General features: G+C 52.1%; 1 protein-coding gene across 1 annotated transcript in view; it reads left to right on the plus strand.

The window, feature by feature from the left end:
• Positions 1-22,630, plus strand: part of LOC104510856 (plexin-A2-like) — a gene marked incomplete at its 5' end in the record, with an annotated part of 41,887 nt that extends 19,257 nt beyond the window's left edge. The window contains 10 exons of the mRNA XM_010153237.1: positions 3,128-3,279; positions 6,771-6,888; positions 10,341-10,477; positions 13,304-13,471; positions 14,986-15,079; positions 16,898-17,137; positions 17,311-17,454; positions 18,586-18,820; positions 20,281-20,423; positions 22,388-22,630. Coding sequence (XP_010151539.1) covers positions 3,128-3,279; positions 6,771-6,888; positions 10,341-10,477; positions 13,304-13,471; positions 14,986-15,079; positions 16,898-17,137; positions 17,311-17,454; positions 18,586-18,820; positions 20,281-20,423; positions 22,388-22,630 — 1,674 coding nt within the window. The remainder of the gene's footprint in view (positions 1-3,127; positions 3,280-6,770; positions 6,889-10,340; positions 10,478-13,303; positions 13,472-14,985; positions 15,080-16,897; positions 17,138-17,310; positions 17,455-18,585; positions 18,821-20,280; positions 20,424-22,387) is intronic.
• Positions 22,631-22,864: the final 234 nt, after the last annotated feature.

Below are 22,864 nucleotides of genomic sequence, written 5' to 3' on the forward strand. Positions count from 1 at the left end.
ATGACAATGCTTATGTGCTGGTTCCCTGCTGGGCTCATCAGCTGGGCTCCAGCCAGCTTAGAGCAGGATGAAAAAAGACAAAGAGAATGAAGGTGGATGACATTTTGGGAGGGGGCAGGGGTTATGCCATTTATTGTGCAGGCCAGGTGCTCTCTGGGCACCCTAACAGATGCCATGTGGTTATTGTGCCGAGCGGGCTTAAGCTTGCCGCTTGCCTCCAGTGCCAGGAGGAAAGCCCCCCCGACTCCCAGCCTGTCCTAGGTCTCCCCATCTCCGGCACAGACGTCTTCTGAAGGCTAAATATTGCTCTATGCCAGAAACGCTGAACCGTGCAACCAGCAAGACGTCAGGCTGAGAACGTTTTTCCTGCTTCATCATAGCAGTGTCTTGTGGGGAGGGCAGTGTGTTGGCACCGTGCTGGGGTTCCTGGATCCCTGGGATCCCTTGAATTCCAACCTCGGAGATCCCTGGCTTCAAGTGAGAAGCAGCAACAGCAGAAATGCAGTGGTGCATCTGCATCCCCTGCGTGATGCAGGGGCTGAGCGTAAGGATAACTGAGCCTCTGCCAGCACCCACAGCACCTCTGTATTTGGATCCTTAGTGTGGATAATACAGTGCTTTGCACTTCCATAAATCCTTTCACTGAGCAGCAGGAACGTGCTTTATTAGAGGCAGTGGATTGCTTATTTGCTTCACACGAGGTGAGGCTGATGCAGGCAGGAGAGTTGACCTGCTCAGAATAATTCGGGAGAATCAACAAACCCAACGGCCCCACCTCCCACACCCCACTTCAGGTCTCAGTGACTTTCAGACTGCTTCACAGTTCTGCAAACAACCTAAAAAACTTCCAGCAGAGGTACAGACCCCTAAACAGCAAATGTAAAGTTCCCTGCGATGGCCTTGTTTTTCCTTAACTGCCCTTTGCAGGATCTTTTGACCTTCCACAGACCTCTGAGTGCAAAGACACTCTACTGAAGTATATTTCTTGAAATTGGAGAATATTTCTTCTTAATCTTGTCTGTCTCAGACCAGAAAGCTGGACTGTCGTTGCAGCCCCAGCACGACCACAGCCCCGGGTTAAGGCAGATCATGGTGTCGGGCTGGGGGTGCCTCAGCCGAGCATCCACAGCCCAAGAAGGTCACCCAGGGGTGCTGCCTGGCCGGGCGCTGCTCGGGGTGGGGTGGGGATCACCAGCGCTCGGTGCACCGGCACCTTTAAGACTTATCTTCTTTCTGTGATTTTGACTGAATCTCTCCAGCTGTAATTAATTGAATGCATCTGTTCTAACCCTGGGGCTGCTTTATGGCACAGTTACTTCAAAACTGTTCAATTAGCGGCCACTAAAATCTAGGTCGAGTGGAGCTCCATATTGGGGATTTTCCAGGTCAGGACATTTTCAAAATACAGCACGGGCTCTGCTTTGTTTGGTGATGCCGGCTGGCTCTGCCGGTTGTGGTAAGGTTGGGAAATGGCAAACCGTGGCTCCGTTTTTGAACAGTGATGAGACAACTTGCCCGGCGGTGTAAGTGCTCCAGCAAACACTTTTTAACATAATCCAGAGCTGCAAAGGACAGTTGTAACTGTCAAGTACGCGCACTGCCGCGTTCAGGTGATGCCCAGCTAGCGATGTCGTGTGGGCCTTCACGACTCGGTGTAATGCAGTACAACTTGATTTTGCGGTGTCTTTCGTGGGCACGCAGTGCTTCACGGAGCTAAATGATACAAGACATGCGACGCGGGGTGAGTTACAGGGAACAGCGGCACAGCAGGCAGCGGATGGTGAATAAATCAGCAACCTCCGTGGTGCGGTCGAGGGAGGTAGAAACTAAAGCATCCGCAGGGGAAGGAGGTGGTGGGTTGACAGGCAGTGCGGCTCGTGGGCTCTGCTGGGTGCGTGGAGCAGGCTGGACCCCGGAGTGTGTGGCCAAGTTCAGTGGCAGCACCTTCGGGGGGAGCAGAGATGGAGAGCAAAGAAATTCCGAAGCAAGGGAGAAGGAAAATGGCTTCAGCTGGGACTTGGAAGGGAGCAAGATGCACTTGGAGCCACAGAAGTGATGGAGAACAGGGGTGTCCTGATGGCATTAGCAGTTCGCATTGGGTGGGAAGGGTGGCCCTGTGGAGATGCCCCATGGAAAGTGCGGAGGGTCTCACAGGGGCTGCTTTGGGACACACTCAGCCCGGGGGGCAGCAGGTTGCTGGGCCGTGCTCTTGTGACGGCGCTGGTGTTTTGCTGCCTTCCTAACCCGCTCACGCCCAGGGAACGGCGAGCTTTTGAGAAGGTGAAAGAAAAGCAGCCATCCATCCCGAAATGCCAAGGAAAAGGTTTTGAAGAGCTCAAATCTTTTGCCAAAGATAAGCATGGAACAAACAAGCGTAAACAAGATTTATCCATTAAATTAATTAAATTGCATTATTATGGATTATGTTTATTTATTAATAACAGCTGTAGCAGGGAGAAGATTAGTAACTCACCCAGGAGCAACAACAGACCGGTGGCAGATTCAGGACAACTGTTTGAGAGCCTTCGGTCCAAATTTTGTGACTATACGTTATTTTAATTTATACTCCTAATTGAAGAGGATATTGTTCTTAATGAAAGTCTGTAGCAGCAGAGATGATTATGGCCAAGGCAGGCTATAAACAGGCAGCTTTAAAGCACACACCTCACCCTTTAACATTTATAAGTCATTTGAGGTGCCAACTTACTAATAAAATGTGACATTAACGTTCAGGAACAGCCAAGGCAGAAGTTAACAAAGTTTTCCAAAGCAGCAGGCAAGTTCTGGAAGGTGACTTACCACCTAAGCATACCTAAAAAAGGAGCCAGTCTTATCCTTCTGCAGTGGTTTCTGGGGGAGGCATTGCCCACGCCTCTGGGCCAGCTCAGGGACCCTGGTGTCCTCTCTTGGAGCTCAGCACGGATGTCGGATTAGCCTGGGTTTGGGCTTCTCCAAGACATCCAGAGAGGTCATGAGAAGGTGGTGCTGGCCTGGGTTTGGCAGCAGGAGTGGGTGGAGGTTGCAGCCTTCAAAGGAAAAGTTTGCTTCCAAGCCAGATGTGGGGTTGGAGAAGCACGGGTGGCACGGGGACACCAGTTCAACTCTCCTGTGTTTTATTTCCCTCTAGATCCTGACAGTGTCAGGCCCCCCGGAAGGAGGGACCAGGGTGACCATCCGTGGCGTGAACCTGGGCCTGGATTTCTCCGAGATCGCCCACGGGGTGCAGGTTGCCGGGGTGCAGTGCACACCCCTGCCCGAGCAGTACGTCGTCGCAGAACAGTGAGTGGCCTCCAGGACCGTGGGACCCCCAGGACTGGCCAGCCTGCCCAAAGTCTCTTCCCTCTCCTCCAACAAACCCCCAGAAGGCCAATAGCTCATCCAAACCCCAGGCATCATCTCTGTAACCTTTCCAGCCCTGCAGACCTGCAGGAAGGGGTCTGGAGGTGGATGGTGCCTGGAATGGGGCATGCTATCCCTACACCAGAAGGGGATGAGGTGCTTGCATGCTCCCTTGAGGAGGTTAAGCAGACCTTTAAGCTTTCATTAAGTGTTTTGTTTCCTTCCACACTGCAGTTCCTGCTTTGCTAAGCAACTTTTCTGATGAGCACCTTGCTGTTGACGCTGAGCCTCTCTGCTCCCTCCACTCCCCATCGCACTTGAAATTCAGCTGGCGCTGCTGGCTGCACGCAGCCATTTGTTAGGCGGGTGAGGCGGTGACAGCCGCTTAATCCGAATGGGCCTCCACTGGAGTCAATTCATTTATTTCACTAAGAAAAATGTCAACCGAAAATTAGAAAATAGGCATGTAACAGGGGATGGGCGACTAAAGCTCCCAAAGTGACACATGCTGCTGTTGTTGGTTGGGGAGGGGGGGTTGTTCTGCTGTAGCCAAGGTGATGAGAGGTGTGTTGGGGGTCATTTGTGCAGGGCAGGAGGGCAGCTGTATGTGACATCTCCCCGTGGGTTGTCTAGTCTCACCTGCTTGGGATCAGGGCAGCGTTGTGTGTGGTAGGACCGCGGCCGCTCATGGAGAGCGTGGGGGAGCCCAGGGCCCATGGGTGGTCCCAGCAGCATGGATCTGCCCCAGCTTTGGCAGCAGCTGGAATCAGTTGTCCTCTGGTAGTGAAATGCATTTGGTGGGTCCCAGTCTGATCCCCAGCATGGCACAAGGACCTGTCACTAGCACATGTTGGCGTTGGGCTGGTTTCTGCTCACTCCTTGTCTTGGTTTCCCTACCTATGACACAGAAACTGCATTAATCTCCTCTTCCGAGCAGCGAGGCTGCGTGCAGTGTCTCAGTTAGGAAGTGTTTTCCCATCGTGGGATGGATGAAGGGTGCTCTGGACATGCAGAGCACCGTTGGTGGTGTTGCAGGAACAGCTCCAAGCGCTGCGTCGATAGCACTGTCACTGCTAGTGGGCTGTTCTGCTGAGCAGTATTTTGTTTTATTTTATTTTTCAAATAAAGGATGGAAGATTATAAAATTATCCTCCTTTGATGATATGAAACCTTGATTTTATAATCATGACTCTAATTACAGCTCTTGAGCTTTCAAAGTTTGTTAACATCATTAAAACATTTACCCTGGGCAGATAACAGCAAGCGCTAGCATGAGAGCTGCCTTTTAAAGATGAATACAGATAAAAGGACCCTCTTAAGGGTTCTGTGGGCAGACTGAATTCCAACACTGTAATGACTCACCATATGCTCCAGCCACGCAATCTATCAGCCAGCAATTAGGTTAATGTTGGTGAAAGGGCCACTTAGCCCAGCAATCAGCACCCTACAGCTCTGCCGAATGCATCACTTTGTAACAAGGTACCTGCTGGGAATTTGGCTTTTATCCGGAATCGGGATCAGGTGTACCAGGTCGCTTACACCCTGTCCTGCACCCATCATGCTGGTACTGTACAGTAGCTGCTGCTTTACTGGCAAAAAGTCCAGTATTGGGTGTTTTCTCCCAGTATATAGCACTTAGTGTATCCTTGCTTCTGGTGGGAGACAACCTCTGCTCTCCCCTCCTGCCTGTGGGGTGTCAGGAATCACTTCACCTTGAGGGATTACAGCTCCAAAACGCCAGCCCTCGCCCGCAGAAGCCCTGCCTCCTCGCGGTTCGCAGGAGGAGAGGTAATGAAGTAGCAGGCAGAGGAGAGAGGTGCCTGGGCCATGGCTGGTGGAAAGGCAGAGAGAGGAGCACGTGGCAGATTAAGGCACACAGCTGAGACGCTTCAGTTCCTGTTCTCCAAAGGCAGCGTCTCTCTAGGCAACCCGTTTTGATGTGCAGCAATAAGGACTTTCACATTAGAGCTCTTTACTAGCATGTATGTATTTCATTAGGCCTTCTGGCATTTACTGTGCATGCCGTCTGCAGGTTCTTTTTTTTCCTTTAGTCTTTGTATTTTATTTTATTTGTAGTGAATTTAAAGCTGCTGAAGGCAGCCAAAATGCTGCCTTCACAAATTGGAGCCTTTCATGCATTTGCAGGTGATCGGCAGGAGCGCGAGCGTTTCCCCTTTTTCCTTTGCAAGAGCAGCTTCAGCCTCACCGGGGAGGGGAGGGATGCTCTGGCTCTTCTGCTGGTCTCGCTTCCAGGGCCAGACACCAGCAAGTGTCTCCTCTGGCATTGCAGCATCCCCTGCCCCAGGCAGGTTACTCCTAAGGTTTCCGGTGCCTGGCAGGATGTTCTTGAATTCGTCCAGCGTTGCTGTGAGAGCAAACAGCATCCATCCCCTTTAGGTAGAGCTAGAGAGTCCTACCAGCTGACAGTCCCTCTGACAACAAAGGCCCTTTGGACAAGGGGCAACAGGTTTAAATTGAAAAAGGGCAGTTTTAGATGGGACATCAGGAAGGAATTCTTCCCGCAGAGGGTGGGGAGGCACTGGGACAGGTTGCCCAGAGAAGCTGTGGATGCCCCATCCCTGGAAGTGTCCAAGGCCAGGCTGGATGAGGCTTGGAGCAACCTGGTCTAGTGGAAGGTGTCCCTGCCCATGGCAGGGGGTGGCACTGGGTGGGCTTTAAGATCCTTTCCAGCCCAAACTGTTCTGTGATTCTATGAAAACCCCTCTCAAACCTGCTGGCATGACAGGATTTCACTGGTCTCATCCCCAGTTGGCATTACACATTCCCAGTGCCCTGGGATTTTTGGGTTATGCACCCACAGGGTGATTAGTTGTTTCCTCATCCTCCAGCCTGGCCTGCTCTGGTTGACCCCAGCAGCTCTCCTTGTCCTTACAACTTTCCCAGCCTGGTGATGTGCCCACGGGGCTGAGCTGGGCCATGCCAGGAGCACGAGATCAGTGTCTCTCCATGCCACTAACTCCTTTTACCCACATCACCGTGCTCTGTGTTACCAGCCCTGTCTCCCCTGCACAGGCTGCTCTCCCCGACTGTCTCTATCATTCCCGAGCAGGTTTCTCCATTTTTGATTAACTGGGAGACTGCAGTGTGAGCTGTTCCCTTAATGAACTCATCTGTTACTCTAAGGACTTCACACTCACTTTGCTACTGGCTAATATATTGCCATTAGTGCTCTGCTTTGCTCTGGAGTTTACAGCTTGTAATAATTATGTCTAATTTTGATTTTTTTTTCTTTAAATTACTACATGGGATAAAAATAGACTCAGTAATTAACTTCTTCCAGAGAGGCAGATATCAAAGTTAAAGGGGAGGGGGAGAGGGGAAGAAGAAAAGCCAGCCAGCCCTGCATGGAGCTGCGCAGGGCACTGTTGGCACCTCCTGCCAAAGCCTCACTGCGGCATTTATGCTTCCAGGATCGTCTGTGAAATGGGGCAGGCGCTTCCAGGGATCAGCTCCGGCCCAGTGCTCCTGTGCATCGGAGAGTGCAAGCCGGAGTTCACGGCCAAGTCCGCGCAGCAGTACATGTTCGTGGTGAGTGTCCTGGGGAGGAGGGGGCAGCACATGTGCCCATTGGGAACTGCCATGCTCTACCAGCGCACGTGTCGAAGGGATGGGGTCCAACACCAGAAGACAATCCCAAATTTGCCATCTTTGGTGCTTTCCCCGTGGCATTGCACAGTCTGCTGGCAGCCCAGTCATCGAGCACAGTTTTTAGGATCTAGAGCTCGCACAGGCCTGCAGAATTTCAGCCTGGCGCCTCCAAAACAGTGATAACCTCCGAGTTCCTGGGCTCCATTACTCCTTGCAAAGTGCATTGTTGTAATCCCAGCAGGAGCGTTACACAAAGCGTAACTTTGTTCCATATCCAAGGACTTTCTGTGCGTGAGGAACTGTCGAGGAGTTGAGTCAGCACTCAAAATCCTCCTGTTTGTAACGAAGGGACACTGTTATTGCGGTGCGTAGTTACTGGGGGTAAACGTAGGATGCTGCTTCGTGCTGGCGTTGAGGCTGTTCCTGTCCATCCCTGTGTTCGCCTGCAGGCAGCGATAGGCCTTTTTGCAGGAACACAGAAACACGCAGGAGGGGAGCAAGCACCAGAGTCCATCCATCCTTCTGCAGCTCAGGTGCTGCACTCCTGCTAGAAACTACATCAACTGCCTGTGAAACCTAAACGTGCCTGAGCTGGTTTCTATAGATTTAATCTTTTCCCCATGATGCCTCTGGGGTGGAAGAGTAATTCTGCATCCACATACTCGGGGATCGTTTTTTCTCCCCTCCCAGGGTGCTGGTTCAGTGTAGGCTTTCTCTGCATAACGGAGAGCTGCTCTCTGGGGGAGGGTGGTTTCCATTGTTTGAGTGGGTCGTTCCTTTCTGCTGTTTAATTAGCAGCCTTTTGATTCATAAACTTGAAAAGCTGCAGCTGGGGTTTCTCCTATCTCCAGTTTTGCCTAAACAGGGCACTTCATCCAGCCACATTGATTTTGTGCTCAGCGGAATCTCTGTGCAGGGAAATGCCAGCGCTTACCAATTGCCCACAATTTGTAAACTAATTGAGAGATAGATCAGGCTCGCCCCTGCCACCCTCCCCACGTTGTATGAGACACCCTCCCCTGGGATTTAATTTATTCAGCAACATAGCAGGGGTGCAAAACATCACGTTTTGCTCTAATATACCAGAAACCCCTCTGACCACGCAGGGCACTGCCAGTGTGGTCCCTAGCTTTGCTGTTACTGAAGGGCAGGTTTCCGAGTGACACAAGGACGATGCTCTCTTCCTCTGTGGTAAATAATAACCAGGAGCCAGTGGAAGGTAATTACGGAGATGAATCTTGGAGCAGTACCTCGCAACAACCTGGTGAGCATACGCCGAGCGTTAACATCCTTTGCCTTGTTGCTTCTGATTTTCAGCACTTACCCTGATTATATCATTCCTTTTTCTCAGGCACCTAAAACTTCCAGCACACAATTTCCTTTTGTTAGTTGGCCTCTATTTTTCTCTTTAGCGCCGCCACAAATTCCATTAGAGCGGGTTTATGCCATTAAAGTCAGTAGTAAAATTGATTGGTACCTTAAAGCAGAGCTCTGTTCTGACCCTGAGTGGGCTCATGCCTTGGTGAGCTCATCTGGTGCCTGACACCGCGCAAGAGCGATGCTGTCACCTTAATTACACCCGTTTTATCTGGGGAGGTGGAACCTTGGAGCTACTTGGGATCTGTAAATCTGTCATAGTTATCACCAAATCATGAATTGAAGATGGAAAATTCTTACTCCGCTTTCAGGCCCTCGCCCGATGCCGGTCTCGCCTCAGCCTTGGGACTTTCTGCAGCTTCCTAGGATAGGCCCCCAGCTCTCCTGTCTTTTGGTCGTTTACAAGACTGCTCGGGGTTACAGCCTGGGCAATCTATTTTTGGCAATGTTTTGCATTTCCAAGGGTTGCAGTGCTTAGACAAGGTGGTGCTTACACCAGGAACGTCAGATTCTTGTAGCCACGAGGTGCTTATAGTTCCCTTTGGATGCAGGGGAGGGCTGTGCTCTCCAGTGTGCGGACTGCTCTGTTACTGGTGTGTGCGGGAACTGCTGGACCTCACAGACGTGTTAAATAACAGCTCCTTTCTGTCCCTGGGCCCCCACGACCAGACTGGCCCAGGGATGGGGCAGGAGGAGGAGGCAGAGGGCCCTCACTGTCTGGAGTCTTCACAGCATTGCAGCTTGATCCTAATTCACCTTGGGAACAGTCGCAGGCTTGGGGATGGAGGAGCTTTGTGATGGGCAGTCACACATTGAACATCCTCTGGAGGTGTTTTGCATTTCAGAATCACTTCTCGTGGCTGTAGGCAACGCTCCCAAGCCTGCCTAGTGTAAACATTGCTGCTACCATCCATATTGTGTCTAGCATTGCCATTAGCTGGGATAATCACAGAATATCCTGTGCTGGAAGGGACCCATGAGGATTAGCAAGCCCAGCTCCTGACCCCAGCTAGGGTAAGAGCTGTGAGCTGACCATGAGCAGTTGGAGGACGAATCTTTCCCTCCTGGAACATTATTCCATAATTATCCACAACAGGGTTTGTGTGTTTGTCTCTGTTCTATTTAGGAATCAGGCTTTTGGTCTAAGCGGCTTTGGCAAATGCTGTGGCACCCAGAAAACACATGTTGCATTCTGAAAACAGTAGAGAAAGCAGGACAAACCCACTGAGCTGCCAAGCAGGTGGTACCAGGGGAGTGGAGCTGGGAGGCTGCCAGCCTTTTTATGACTCTCATCTGCAGAGGGTAATGTGAAAGCATTACGAAAACAATTTGGTAATAGCCACTGATTGAGGACAAATAAAAAGATACCTGCTTTCTGCAGATTCTATTAAGGGGAATAAATAGCTCTCATGGTGTAAGGCTGGATAACAAGTGGCATTGCTGCAATAATATCACCAATAAAATGTTGAGTGGGATCTAAGCTCACCCACCAAGGGCGTCATTCCATCAGGATTGGGAAGCAGGCTCTCCCCCAAACACTGTCACTGGTGGTTCATGTTAAGCCGAAGCTGATGGTTTTGTTGAAGTTGTGCAGTGTTTCCCACTGCTGTGCCCTCGGGAGGGGTTTTGATGCTCTACCACGTTGGCAAACGTTAAACATTTGGGTTCAGAATTCCATTGTAGCAGTTATATCCCATTGTAGCTCGGCTTGAGGTGTATTTCAGATTTGAACCTGCAGTGCCAACAGCTTGCCTTGGATTAAGAACAAAGTTGAAGGTAAACACATACTTTTACCGAGGTTAAATCTGCAATGGTTTTGTTGAGGTGTGTCTGTCCTCCCAAGCTGGGTTCGAAAATTTGGCAGGAGATGTGTCAGATGTCCAGGACACATCCCCATTTTGCTCTTTTCATTTTCAAAAGGGTATCCCCGCTCAGCCAAAGGTGAGAAGATGCTCGGAGGACGGTGCGTCTCCAGCACAGGCAGGAACCCTGAGTTTGTCCTTTTCTTTCTCCAGACTCCGGCGGTGAGCTTTCTGCATCCCAGCCGCGGCCCGGAGTCGGGAGGGACGATGGTGACCATCTCCGGGCACTACCTGGGAGCCGGCAGCCGCGTGTCGGTGCTCCTGGGAAACCAGACCTGCGAGTTCTACGGGTAAGGGGCCAAGCTGGGCCGGTGCAGGCTCCTGCATCCTGCACCACACCAACAGCCAACATCACTGTAAAATGTTTATAGTAGTCGTCAGCACCTGCACCCAGCCCCCAGAAAAAAATGTAACATTATAGAAGAGCATGGACTTTCTCTTTTCCCAGAGCAACAGCCTGTGTTATGTTTATTGCAGCCACTGCTTCAGGTACCTCAACCTCCTAGAAACGATCTGAGCAAGGGGTGGGCTTCTGCATGGCAGAGCAAAACCAGGATCTGCACATGCCTTCTGCTTGAGAAACTCACACAGCCATCAATCTCCTCTGGGATTTCTATGGCAAATTTGCTTTCTGCCCAGCAGTGTAAACGCTGAGTTGACATTTGCAGGGTTTAATGGGTTTTCTTGGGGCTTAGTTAAAAAAAGATACGTGCAGTATACATCTGTGTGCATCACGTACACATCGGTGCCCGTACCAAATGTACCTAGGTGCCCCGGAGCTGCTGGCAGTATGCGTTTCACAGCGTGGGCGCAGCGGTGTGATGTGCAGGGGGACTCTGCCTGTGAGGTCGGGCTTCCCCGGAGCAACTGGGGAAGTTTCTGGGAATGTAAAGTCCCCTGGGGGTGAATTTCTCATCTGGAAGACTGAGAGGTTCTCTGATAGGGAGCTGTGGGTGTTCAGGTGGCGCAGCACACTGGGGTATTAGCAGTGCTTACTCTAGGTCCATCCTAGAATGGTCTGGACAGGCCGAGGTCTTCGAGTACAGATGAACTCTCTGAGAGCTGCAACCGATCCCTCCGCATTTCTTCCCATATCCAAAGCAAAGATGCCAGACTGATGCACACGGATAGCAGCGTTACAGCCAGCAGAAGCAGCCAGTGAGCTGGCCTGGGAACAGAATCAGCCCTGAAATGTAATCCCTTAAATATGTTATTATATTCAGGCAACCTGCAGATACTGACCTGCAAAACCTGGGAGAGTTTGGAATTCTCTGTATGTTCTAATTACAGCAGGCAAGCAGAAACTTAAACAAAGCAAGCGGCAGTGTATGAATGGCACCATCCTTCATGTGGGGTCACGCTGTGCACTTTGTTTTGCTTGGACTGTTTTGAGGCAATGAACTTCAATTGTACTCGAGGGTGTGGGGGAGCCTGATTAGATGAAGCAGTTTCTAATGAGATTCACTCTAATTACAGCTTCCCCCATTCTCCCCTCTCTGATCGGAGGAGTGGGTAGATTCACCATGACGACATAATAATAGCACGGAAAGCTAATTAACTGATCACAGGGAGCTGAGAGCAGCTCTGCCAGCAGCCATGCGTCACTCTGGATCTCATGCCAGAGCTAAGCAGCCGCGGTGGAGTCTGGCAGGGCTGAGCGGCTGCGCCGGCAGGCGGCTCTTCAGCTGCACGGGCATGCACGGGAACGCTCCAGGAATCAGGAAGGAGGGTGGAGAAATGTGCTTCTTGCACACGGATGCTTTCGTGGTTAAATTAAATATAGGTGGAGAATGAAATGAGGGAGGAGGAGAGCAGGAAGGGGTAGACGTTTGATTGCATCTGTAGAAACAGTCAAGTGCAGCTTGTTTTGGGTATTTTAGGAGGTTGTATGGGTTCCCTCGGTTGTGGTGGACAGGCGTGCCAAGGTGTGAGCTGGGAGCATCATGGTACCTGCTGTTCGATACCCCTGAAATGCCCAGTGCGGAGCGATGGGCCCTGCTCCTTCGGGGGGGGAAGGGGGAGTGCATAGGGTCCCTGAGAAGGTGCCCACGCAGCACCCCCTGCCCAGGCAGGGACACCAGAGCTTTGCTGGGAGCAGAGCAGGGGCACGGCTGCACTTGAGCCTCAGATGTTCAGCACCTCCACGAACTGCGCAGCCTCGGAGGAGCGGGAGGATGGGGAGGACTGGATGTTCAGGAGTGCCACATCTTGGTTTAAGTGCCAGCCTGCCAGCGAGGTGCTGCCTGCCCTCTCCACTGTGAGAAGCCAAAACTCAATGAGCCACGGAAACAGCACAGCAAGCCCAGGGCAGGTTTGGGCAGGTGGGACGACCCGCAGGTGGCCATGCAGGGACACTGGCTTCCAGGGATGTCAGTCCAGCACTTTTTGTGGGCTCAGTGTCCAGGCTGGCCGCAGAGCTCTGCAGTTCCTCACAGCTCTGCTCTGGCAGCGGGAGCAGCACCACTCAGATCTCATTCCCCTTCTCTATCCATCCACCCACCAGCTTTGGCAGCGCCTCCCTACCCTGCCGCCTCGACCTGCTCCGGGGCTCCGATGGAAGCAGATGGTCTGTTGTGTCCGGCCAGGCAGCGCCGAGGCTGAGGTCAGCCCTGCTCTGATGGGCAGACAAAGCGGGAAGGCAGCGGTGACGGTGGCATCGCCCTCCCCATGCAGGGCCTTGGTGGGCTCCTTTATGCTGCTCACAAGGGCCCGTGTGTGCAGCGGGGTGGGGAGGGGAAGAATTTGGCTTTTGAGTGAGCTTATGCATCCCATTTAAAAAGCAGCCATCTGTTTTCACACGCCCAACAGAAGGCAGCGGGTTCACAGAGGGATGCAGGCGGCTGCAGTTTGGCACAAAGACTAATTTCAGGGAGCCAGTGCTTCTCTCTTGGTTGGGCATGCAGAGTTCCCTCCCTCCTGTGCCACTGCAACCCTCCTGCCCATCTTGGGAGCTCATCCCTTTCACCGGTGTCAGAGTCTGGGGGCTGACTGATGGCTCAGCCTTTTTGTGAGCTGCTTTTTGTGTCCCCACTGCAGGGCAGCCAGGACAAAGGGTCATTTTCTGCCTCTACGCCGTGACCGCCCGTTAACGCTTCTCCGGCTTCTCTCTTGTGCAGGCGATCCATGAATGAGATCGTCTGCGTGTCAGCCCCGTCAGCCCACGGCCTGGGCGCTGTTCATGTCTCCGTCAGCGTTGACCGTGCTCAGCTGGAGCGGACTTTGCTGTTTGAGTACATCGACGATCCGAAGGTGCAGCACATCGAGCCCGAGTGGAGCATCGCCAGGTAACACACGGCTCTGACAGCGAGAGAGGAGCCAGCTCGCTCAGTCTGGGTCTTCTCTCCCAGCATATGCTCAGTGAGGGCAAAAGAAGGGTCTGTGTGAAAATGCCTGTGCCACCCAGCATCCCCAATTGGTCAGGCTGGGTGTCTGCGGCATTTGCATTTAGCAAAAATCAGGTCCAGAGTTACTAAAGTAGTTGTAATTACCAAGGCAATTACTGCAGTAGCAGTCTGCACTGAGATTCTGGGAGCACAAATAAAGCCCCAAGATCACTTCCATCTGCTGAAGAAATGCACAATTGCTCATTAAAGGCTCCTTCTTGTAGTCCTGGAATATAACAAAACCAGCAGCTACCAAGAAAGGAAAAAGCTGATGCTAATCAAAATGTACTGTTTATCCCAGATTCACTGCTAGGGACGGGGCGGCCGGCGCTGTCACGTCACCGTGACATCGCTGCTGCTGAAAACCCTGGGCCGTACTCATCCTGTAGCGTTACTTTAATGGTTGTGCTCACAAGGGCTGTAACGCAGCTATTCATTTCAAATCCCAATTATTTTTTTAAATTACCATTAAAAGGGGTAGGTGTCTCGCAGCAGGCTCTGCAAGATGTTTTTGCCTTGAGTCCAAATTCAAGATCTTGTCTGGTTGTGGGTGCGGTGGGTTTGATGGGCTGATCAGGATTGCTAACAGAGGGATCTAAAGGGATCAGCTGGGCTCGGCTGTAGGGGTGCTGGACACTCATAGAATCACAGAATGGTTTGGGCTGGAAGGGACCTTAAAGCCCACCCAGCCCCACCCCCTGCCATGGGCAGGGACACCTTCCACTAGACCAGGTTGCTCCAAGCCTCATCCAGCCTGGCCTTGGACACTCCCAGGGATGGGGCATCCACAGCTTCTCTGGGCAACCTGTCCCAGTGCTCCCCACCCTCTCTGGGAAGGATTTCTGGGGTGAATCTGGGCTGTGCTGCTCTAGTTAACACGAAAGAAGAAGCCAAGAGTGAGACTTTGCCCAGGGGTGCTGGATGTAGGAGAATGGGGATACTGTCACCTGGGGGATTGTGTCCTCCCTGTCTCTGATGGCACTGAGTGCTCTTCATCCCTCCCCAGCTCCATGTGACAGCTCGCTGCATCTGCAGTCCAGATGCAAGTGCACGTCAGTTCCTTCACTGCATGTACCATTTATCGTGTTCTTTAAGAACATCGCTATGTAAATCATTAAACACTGTGACTAATTTATTGTCTTACATATTTAGTCTCAGCTCAGTTGATTTCTTTGGTCCCGTTTCTCATCCTGCTGCTTCGCCCTGTTATTAGGAGAGCAGAGAACGCAGCTAACTTGTAAGACTCCACTCCCCAGTGACTCAGGGGGTGGGTATCAACCCACTCTGTCGCCTGGTGCCTGACAGGTCTGCAGAAAACATCTTGCTGAGATCCACAAGCATCCTTATTGTCGCTCTGCACAGCCCCAGCCCCTCCTGCCCGATGCATTAATCAGGTGTCTCCCGCTTCTCCGCAGCGGACACACACCTCTGACCGTCACCGGCTCCAACCTGGACGTGATCCAGGAGCCGAGGATCCGCGTCAAGTACAACGGCAAAGAGTTTGTCAACGTAAGTAGCTGCTGTCCTGGGAGCATCCCACCCCACACACGCGTACGGTTACTGGTGCCGGTGCTCTCTGCACAGTGAGACTTGCCATGGCAAAAGCTGCTCTGGGGTGTTTCCCTACGCTTACTCAAACTGCTGGCAGCAAAACCTGGGGACCCTGGGAAGTGGGGTACTGATACACACAGATGGGAGATTACTTCCTCAGCAACACAGTAACTGCCAAGGAGTTTTCAAAGCGTTTGAGGTCATCTCCATCACCTCGAATTCTGTCTTGGGTCAGATAAACTTGTTTCATTGCTGAAATTCACTCTTTGTCCAAACACCTGAGCCCTGAGAGCTCTCCTCTCCCCAGCATCCTTCCCTTCCCTGTACCCAGCTCAGCTCTTCACACACATTGTGATGGGAAATCCAAGCATAGCTGTCCCCATCATCCCCAGCTGCTCCACGCTTCCTGTTTTAGCCCTGCTCCTGGTGTAAAAGCCCAGAGCTAGGTGCTGTGACCTGCCAGCTATGAGGCTGCTATCTCTAACTAGTTTCTCCCTAGCTGCCTCTTTATAAATAAGCCTCCTATTGCTGCAACTCTGGGCTCAGGAAGCTCGTAGCAGCCTGTGGACGGAAGCTGGAGAGCGAGGGAACCACTTCTGAACAAGAAGCTTTCAGGCCACTTTTGCAGCTTGATCCCTGCGGTAAGGCCAGGTGCTGCTTCCCTGTGCCCACCTCGCCGTGCAAAGGATGCTGGGCATGGGGCTCCGGGTATTTTGGTGAAGCTGGGTGTTATTTTTACGCCTCTTTCCCCTTCTCCGTCCTATCACTCTGATGTTCCCAAAGCAAGGAGCTGGGAGCAGAATTGGGGTTGATCTGGAATGCCATCTCCTTCCCCGTCTGTATTTTTTCAGTCCAAGAGTGAGAAACTGAAATGAATCCTCAGCTAAACAGGAAATAAGCACATTCCTGTGTGCTACAAATAAGAATTGTACCTCCAGGACCCGTAGAAATTATTTTGACCAAGTAAAAATGAAAAATACTTTTTCTATGCACTGATGTTTGTGACTGCATCTGTGTTGTCTTGGAAAGGGCAAATCACTTAGCATTCTTTTCCTATTCCCTTTCTCCCTTCGCCTCTGAAGACCTTTTTCATTGGAGCTCTTCTTTTTAAAAAGACATCTAATTTTGTTGTTAGCAGTTACAGTGCTACAAAAATAATTCTGAAGACACAAAATCGAGTGAAATTAAATCTTCCACTTGTCGAGGGAGGCCAGACAGTTGGGCTCTTGCTGCTTTATAAGGCAAAAGTCTCATAAATCAGCCAGCTCCATGTTTCCAGGGGCTGGAGGAGCTGTGGGTGTCCTCAGCCTGGCGGGAGACGACCTTCGTGTAACCTCCAGCCCGCGAGTGTCAGATGATTGTTCCTCTCCCTCGCTGGCATTCAGGAATTGCCTCAAATCACCAGTTTGTAGCAAGGACCGGATATTTGCTGTGTGGCTCTTTCCAAGCTGGCATTGCCAAAGAGGATGCAACTGGAAAGAAATTACAGATTAAAGAAAAAGGGCCCAGTGATCTGCTGTGTGAGCCTTGGCTCCTTTGAAATGCTGCTGGGTTTGCAGCTCACTCTCCATCCCTGCACCACAGCCTTCGTGCTGGCCGGAGGGGAAGCAGATTCCTCCAAAACATGGCTGTAATGCATCAAGCCTGGATCAGATATTTCCAGCTAAACGTGAATCCGCTGGACTTCTCAGGGAATGTTTAAGGAGTCAGAACATCCTTGTCCAGGTCAGGATAAGTTTTTCCCTGCTGTGTTTCAAAGCACTGCCTTCCCCACAGGTCTGCAAGGTGGTGAACGCCACGGCGCTGGCCTGCCTTGCGCCCCCCCTCACCCCCGAGTACCGGCCCGGCCTCGACGCTGTCGAGCGGCCGGATGAGTTTGGGTTCATCTTTAACAACGTGCAGTCCCTGCTGGTCTACAACGACACCAAGTTCATATACTACCCCAACCCCACGTTCGAACTCCTGAGCCCGACTGGGGTGCTGGAGCAGAAGCCAGGATCGCCCATCATCCTGAAGGTAAGGAGACCCTTACTCAACCCATGGGGAGAGGCAAAAAAATTCTCATAAAGAGGGGTTTTATACCCCCTTTGGAGACCGGGATGCGCTAGATGGAGTTCCATCGTTTGCACAAACTGGGAATGAGATGAAAACCTGCATCTCTGTACAGCCTTCTCTTCCCTTGTCCCTAGGGCAGAAACCTGTGCCCCCCAGCTCCTGGAGGAGCCAAGCTCAACTACACCGTGCTGATTGGAGAAACACCCTGCGCCGTCACCGTCTCCGAGACCCAGCTGCTGTGCGAGCCGCCCAATCTCACCGGGCAGCACAAAGTGATGGTGAGGGACCAAACGTTCCTGTCAGCATCCCTTCCCTCCCTCCTCCTCATCCTTCCTCCTCCTCCTCCAGCTCCCTGACTTGCTCGGATATTGAGTGCAATTTCTTCACCGAGGATCGGTAGGATTTTAGATCTTTATGGCTGGCTAATTAGGAGCTTAAAATATTGATGTGGATTAGCATGGAGAAACTTCCTCCCTTCCAGAAACTCACCACCTACCACCAGAGTTTTCTAGAAGGAATAAATCTTCCTGGCAGTGCCCTCAGCACCAGGTACCATCCTCCCTCCGGGGCTGCTTGCTCTTCCTTCAGTAGGTGAGACCCTTTCCGGTGGGCTGTGGTCTCCCTCCTGTACCTTAGGAAAGGGTTGTATCAGTCCTGGTAGCCAGACCTGATCTGCTAAGTGCATGGAAAGGCTTTGCCTTCTCCCAAAGCAGAAGCAGCCAGGGACATCTGAACACTGGACTCGTTGGATTAACGGCCTCGTCCAGGATAGCAGTCGGTGTCTTCCTCTGCTTTGGTTTTGGGCATTGCTGCTGCCGGAGCACGCAGCTGCCCAAGTGCTTGAGCAGAGCCCAAACGAGATTGTAATTGTGATTTATTTCAAATTCAGCATCCAAAGCATATTCAGATTATCACAGCGTGATTCACAGAAGCGCAACCTGGCTGAGAGCTGCCTGCATCTGTGGCCAGGGCACATCCAAGAAAACCTGTCCCGGCATTAACCTCCAGCGCGTTTGCTCCCACATGGGGCTTTCCTTCCCCTGCTCCGTTCTCCCACTCCAGTCGCGCCGGCTTCTTGTCAGTGAAGTTATCACTGGGTTGCTAATGTCCGCGGTTTACAAAAAGGAGTTGAAAGATTATAAAATGAAAGTCAAATGGAGCCATCAGATAATACGAACAAAGCCCAGATAGTGAAGGGCTGGCACATTTATCATGACTTGAAGCCTCGCTGTGTTCACATAAACTGCACCCCCTGTGTCTGAAGGCGATCGGAGCTGCTATAGCCTTGGCTGAAGCAGGCAGTTCGGTGCCTCAGGGGTCTGCACAGCCCTGGCCGGGAAGGACGGGACGTTGGGACCAGCGGACACCCTCACCCGGAGCTGCTGGCTATCGTCTGTTGTGCTTTGTAGGTGCGTGTTGGTGGTATCATCTTCTCCCCTGGTTCGGTGAGCATCGTCTCAGACAGCCTCCTGACCCTGCCAGCCATCGTCAGCATCGCGGCCGGAGGCAGCCTGCTCCTCATCATCGTCATCATTGTCCTCATCGCCTACAAGCGCAAGTCCCGAGAGAATGACCTGACCCTCAAGAGGCTGCAGATGCAGATGGACAATCTGGAATCCCGGGTGGCTCTAGAGTGCAAGGAGGGTGAGTACGGCCCGGGACCGGGCACCCTCTGCGTGCTGCAGCCCTGTGCCCTCATCCCCGGTTTTCCCCACCAGAGCCACCCCAGTCACCCGATTTTTGCAGAGAGGAGCAGGGTGCACGCCCTGCGAGGCTGCGTGGGAGGGTGGGCAGCAGCATGTCAGCAGCAGACACGGCTCTGCTGCCTAATGTGCAGAGAATGGGATTAGAGCTTGATCCTGCTTAAGCGACATGCCTGGATCCCACGGCGAGGACGGTGCAAGCCCCAGGGTGCCCGGCACAATATGCCCCCCCTGTCTAATGGCCTTTTAGTGAGGGGCTTTTAAAAAGGCAGCGTGAGGTAGGGAATGGAGGAGGTTTGGACCCCCTGAGAAACAGCATGTATCCCACATGGAAGGCAATCGGGCTGGAAAGCTGATCCAATCCCTCCTCTGTTCTATAAGGTGTGAGCCCAGAGCAGGTCTGAGGGATAGGAAGAAACTCCTCAAGCGTTTGCTTCTGGGAAATCTTGTGTGTTATTTGGAGGAGCAAGATCTGCTGCTTGCAGGTTTTAACACAGGCAACCCTTGTCCCTCGCAGCGAGGCGGCTGAGCCTGGCTCCTCCTCACGGAACGAGGGTGGAGTGGGCAGTCATTCCTGCAACTGGTGGGTTGAGACAAAAAGCGTTCTAGGGAGGGGTTGTTCCCTACATCCCTCCAGCTGGAAAGGAGCTTAGGGAATCAAAGGGAAATAAAAGGAAAGCTGCAGATTTCATAGAGTGACCTCTGTATATAGAGAGAGTTGCATTGGGTTTGTTCAGCTGATTTTCAAAGGATAGCCTTGAAAGCACAGGACGAAAAATGATATATTCAGGAGAGATCACAGCTTCAGCGTGGGCACAGCCAAGCTGGGGTGCAGACACCTTACTGAGCCAACATTTCATACACTGGAGTGTGAACACAAGGACACGCATGCAGCTGTACAACACAGTGATGTTATGTTATGAGAGGAGGAATAAATCCTTCCTGACCCCTGCAGCAGGCAGTTTCTGCTTGGATTTGATCTGCATTAGATTTGATTATTTTGGAAACTGTTGATAGAGGAGGAGGAGAAGAAAAAAGGGAAATATGGGAGGTACCAAGTTATGAAAATAGATCCTCATTGCTATCTGCAGCCTTTAAAGGTGTTTTAGGTGTGTATATGCTGGTGTGAACTGCATACAAATTAATAAGCATCTTTTGTTCTCGGCATCTGCGCTGTGCGGTGTGTGCTCTCACTCTCAGCTGCTGAGACAGGCTCCAAGGGTGAGGGTCTGTCTGAGCTATGCAGCAGGGTCTCCTCCAAATCAGCTTCCTGAGCCGACCTGTGTACTGTTGCTGCTCTACCCCCAAGGAGCAGGCAGCCAGCCCTCCCCAAAGCCTCTGCCCCACAGCCTCCCCTCCCGGATCTCATGTGTGTTTCTCTGTCCTGTTCTTCCCAAACAGCTTTTGCAGAGCTGCAGACAGACATCAATGAATTAACCAGTGACCTGGATCGCTCCGGGATCCCGTACCTCGACTATCGGACATATGCCATGAGGGTCCTTTTCCCCGGCATTGAGGACCATCCCGTGCTGCGGGAGCTGGAGGTAAGGAACAGGCTGTGCTCCAGCCCCTCGGGGAAGCCAGCGTGAAACCCTGAAGCACCTTTAAGCCTCCCACACCAAACCTTATTAGAGGCCCTGGGTGAGCCCCAAGTTCATTTTATCTAGGAAGTTGGTGGTTTATCTCTGTTTCACACTGCTTGATTCCTCTTGCTTTCTTCTCCCCGGTATATCCTTGGATATCAGCCAGTTGGAGTGAGTTGAGAGGAGGCCACAGAGAGGCTCCAAGGGCTGGAGCTCCTCTGCCATGGGGACAGGCTGGGAGAGTTGGGGGGGTCAGCCTGGAGAAGGGAAGGCTCCGGGGCGACCTTATAGCACCTTTCAGTGCCTGGGGGGCTACAAGGAAGCTGGGGGGGACTTTTTCCACGGGCAGGGAGTGACAGGACAAGGGGTAACGGGTTTAAATTGAAAGTGGGGAAGTTTAGATTGGATATCAGGAAGGAATTCTTCCCGCAGAGGGTGCTGAGGCACTGGGACAGGTTGCCCAGAGATGTTGTGGATGCCCCATCCCTGGAAGTGTCCAAGGCCAGGCTGGATGAGGCTTGGAGCAACCTGGTCTAGTGGAAGGTGTCCCTGCCCATGGCAGGGGGTGGGACTGGGTGGGCTTTAAGGTCCCTTCAACCCATTTAGTTTTATTTTATGGGGGGTTATATTGCTATGGGCCAGCAGCAAAGCATGCCAGGTAAGTTATCAGTGTGGGATGCAGGGGAAGGAGTGCATCATGCCTGGAGCATCCTGCTGCTGCTGTTCCATGGCATGCCCACCCGAGGGCAAGCATGGGTGTGCCTGTGCCCAGGCATTTCTGGCCTCCCCCAGGGCTGGGAGCCAGTGCTTCCATCTCCCTCGTTTTTCCATCGGGTGGTCTAAGTAGATATGTAAGTTTTTCACTGAGGGCTTGAAAAAATCATGAACGTGCAAAGGTCACCGTGCAGACGTGCTCCGTACGGCTGCATGGCTTTTCCAGGCAAGCACTGCTTGGCACCAGTGCATCAAATTAGATGCTTTTCCAGGGGGTCACCAGCACTGAGCAGTTGCCGGTAGAACTCAGCAGGCTTTAAACCCGCCTCTCCCAGCCCATTCCTCTGCCTTCAATTTTCCAGTCGCGCGCATTATGTTCACTGTTTAAATTGCCAAATAAGCTGACGCTCTAGCAAACAAAATATGAATGCTTTTTATTTGTTTTACTCATGAAAAACAGAATTGCAGAAGTGATAAATGTGTTGCCAATTACACAGTTGCTTAATTATGTAACGTTAGTAAAACCAATACATAAGTCTCCAAGATGTTTGGTAAAGAGTTGTTTAATGTGGTTCATCATTTTCACTTGAATCTGCAACTGGCTGAAAGCCTCAATTAATTTTTTACACTTGTTCCATAATAAAGCGATAGTCTAAATTAGTATTTAATTTACTTACAAGAGTGTCACTTTTTGTGCCGAACAAGCAAAACTGTATGTCATTTATGGGGCTGTTAGCCTCAAAGCAGCAGCGTTATGGCACGCAGAGTAGAGCTTGGAGCAATGATTAAAGCGAACCGTGCTGGGGGAGGAGAGAAAGAGTGATGCTTGTTCAGGACTGACCAAACACCACGTTCAGGGATGCTGAGACCCTGAGATGGGGTGCTTGCTGGGGTTAAACCGTTCACCCCACCCATCGTGGTGGCAGAGTGACCCCGTGGCAGTGCAGGGCTGCCCGCCGGTCCCGTGTTCTCCTATGTCTTGGCTGATGGGCGCGCTCTCCGCCACCGCAGGTCCAAGGGAACGGGCAGCAGAGCGTGGAGAAGGCCTTGAAGCTCTTTGCTCAGCTGATCAACAACAAAGTCTTTGCTGGGGTTAAACCGTTCACCCCACCCATCGTGGTGGCAGAGTGACCCCGTGGCAGTGCAGGGCTGCCCGCCGGTCCCGTGTTCTCCTATGTCTTGGCTGATGGGCGCGCTCTCCGCCACCGCAGGTCCAAGGGAACGGGCAGCAGAGCGTGGAGAAGGCCTTGAAGCTCTTTGCTCAGCTGATCAACAACAAAGTCTTCCTGCTCAGCTTCTCCATGCGTGATCGTGGCAACGTGGCCTCGCTCATCATGACGGGTCTGCAAGGCAAGCTGGAGTACGCCACCGACGTGCTGAAGCAGCTGCTCTCCGACCTCATCGAGAAGAACCTGGAAAACAAGAACCACCCCAAACTGCTCCTGCGCAGGTAATGCAGGGGTTGGGGTGGGGAGGGTCTCTGCGCTCCCCTGGGCTGGCACGGCCACGCTGCTGGCGGCAACAAGGGCTCTGCGGGACTGGGGTGCTGGTGTGGGAAAGAAAATGAAGCTCTCCATGGGGGACTTTGAATGACCCATCCATTTCCTCACCTGTCTCCAGGACACGGGGTTAACTCTACTGTATGATTTCATAGGTGGCTGAACAGGGTCTTAAATTGGATCCGAGAG

Source organism: Eurypyga helias, unplaced genomic scaffold (genome assembly GCF_000690775.1).
Source record: "Eurypyga helias isolate BGI_N326 unplaced genomic scaffold, ASM69077v1 scaffold28796, whole genome shotgun sequence".
NCBI classification, from domain to species: Eukaryota; Metazoa; Chordata; class Aves; order Eurypygiformes; family Eurypygidae; genus Eurypyga; species Eurypyga helias.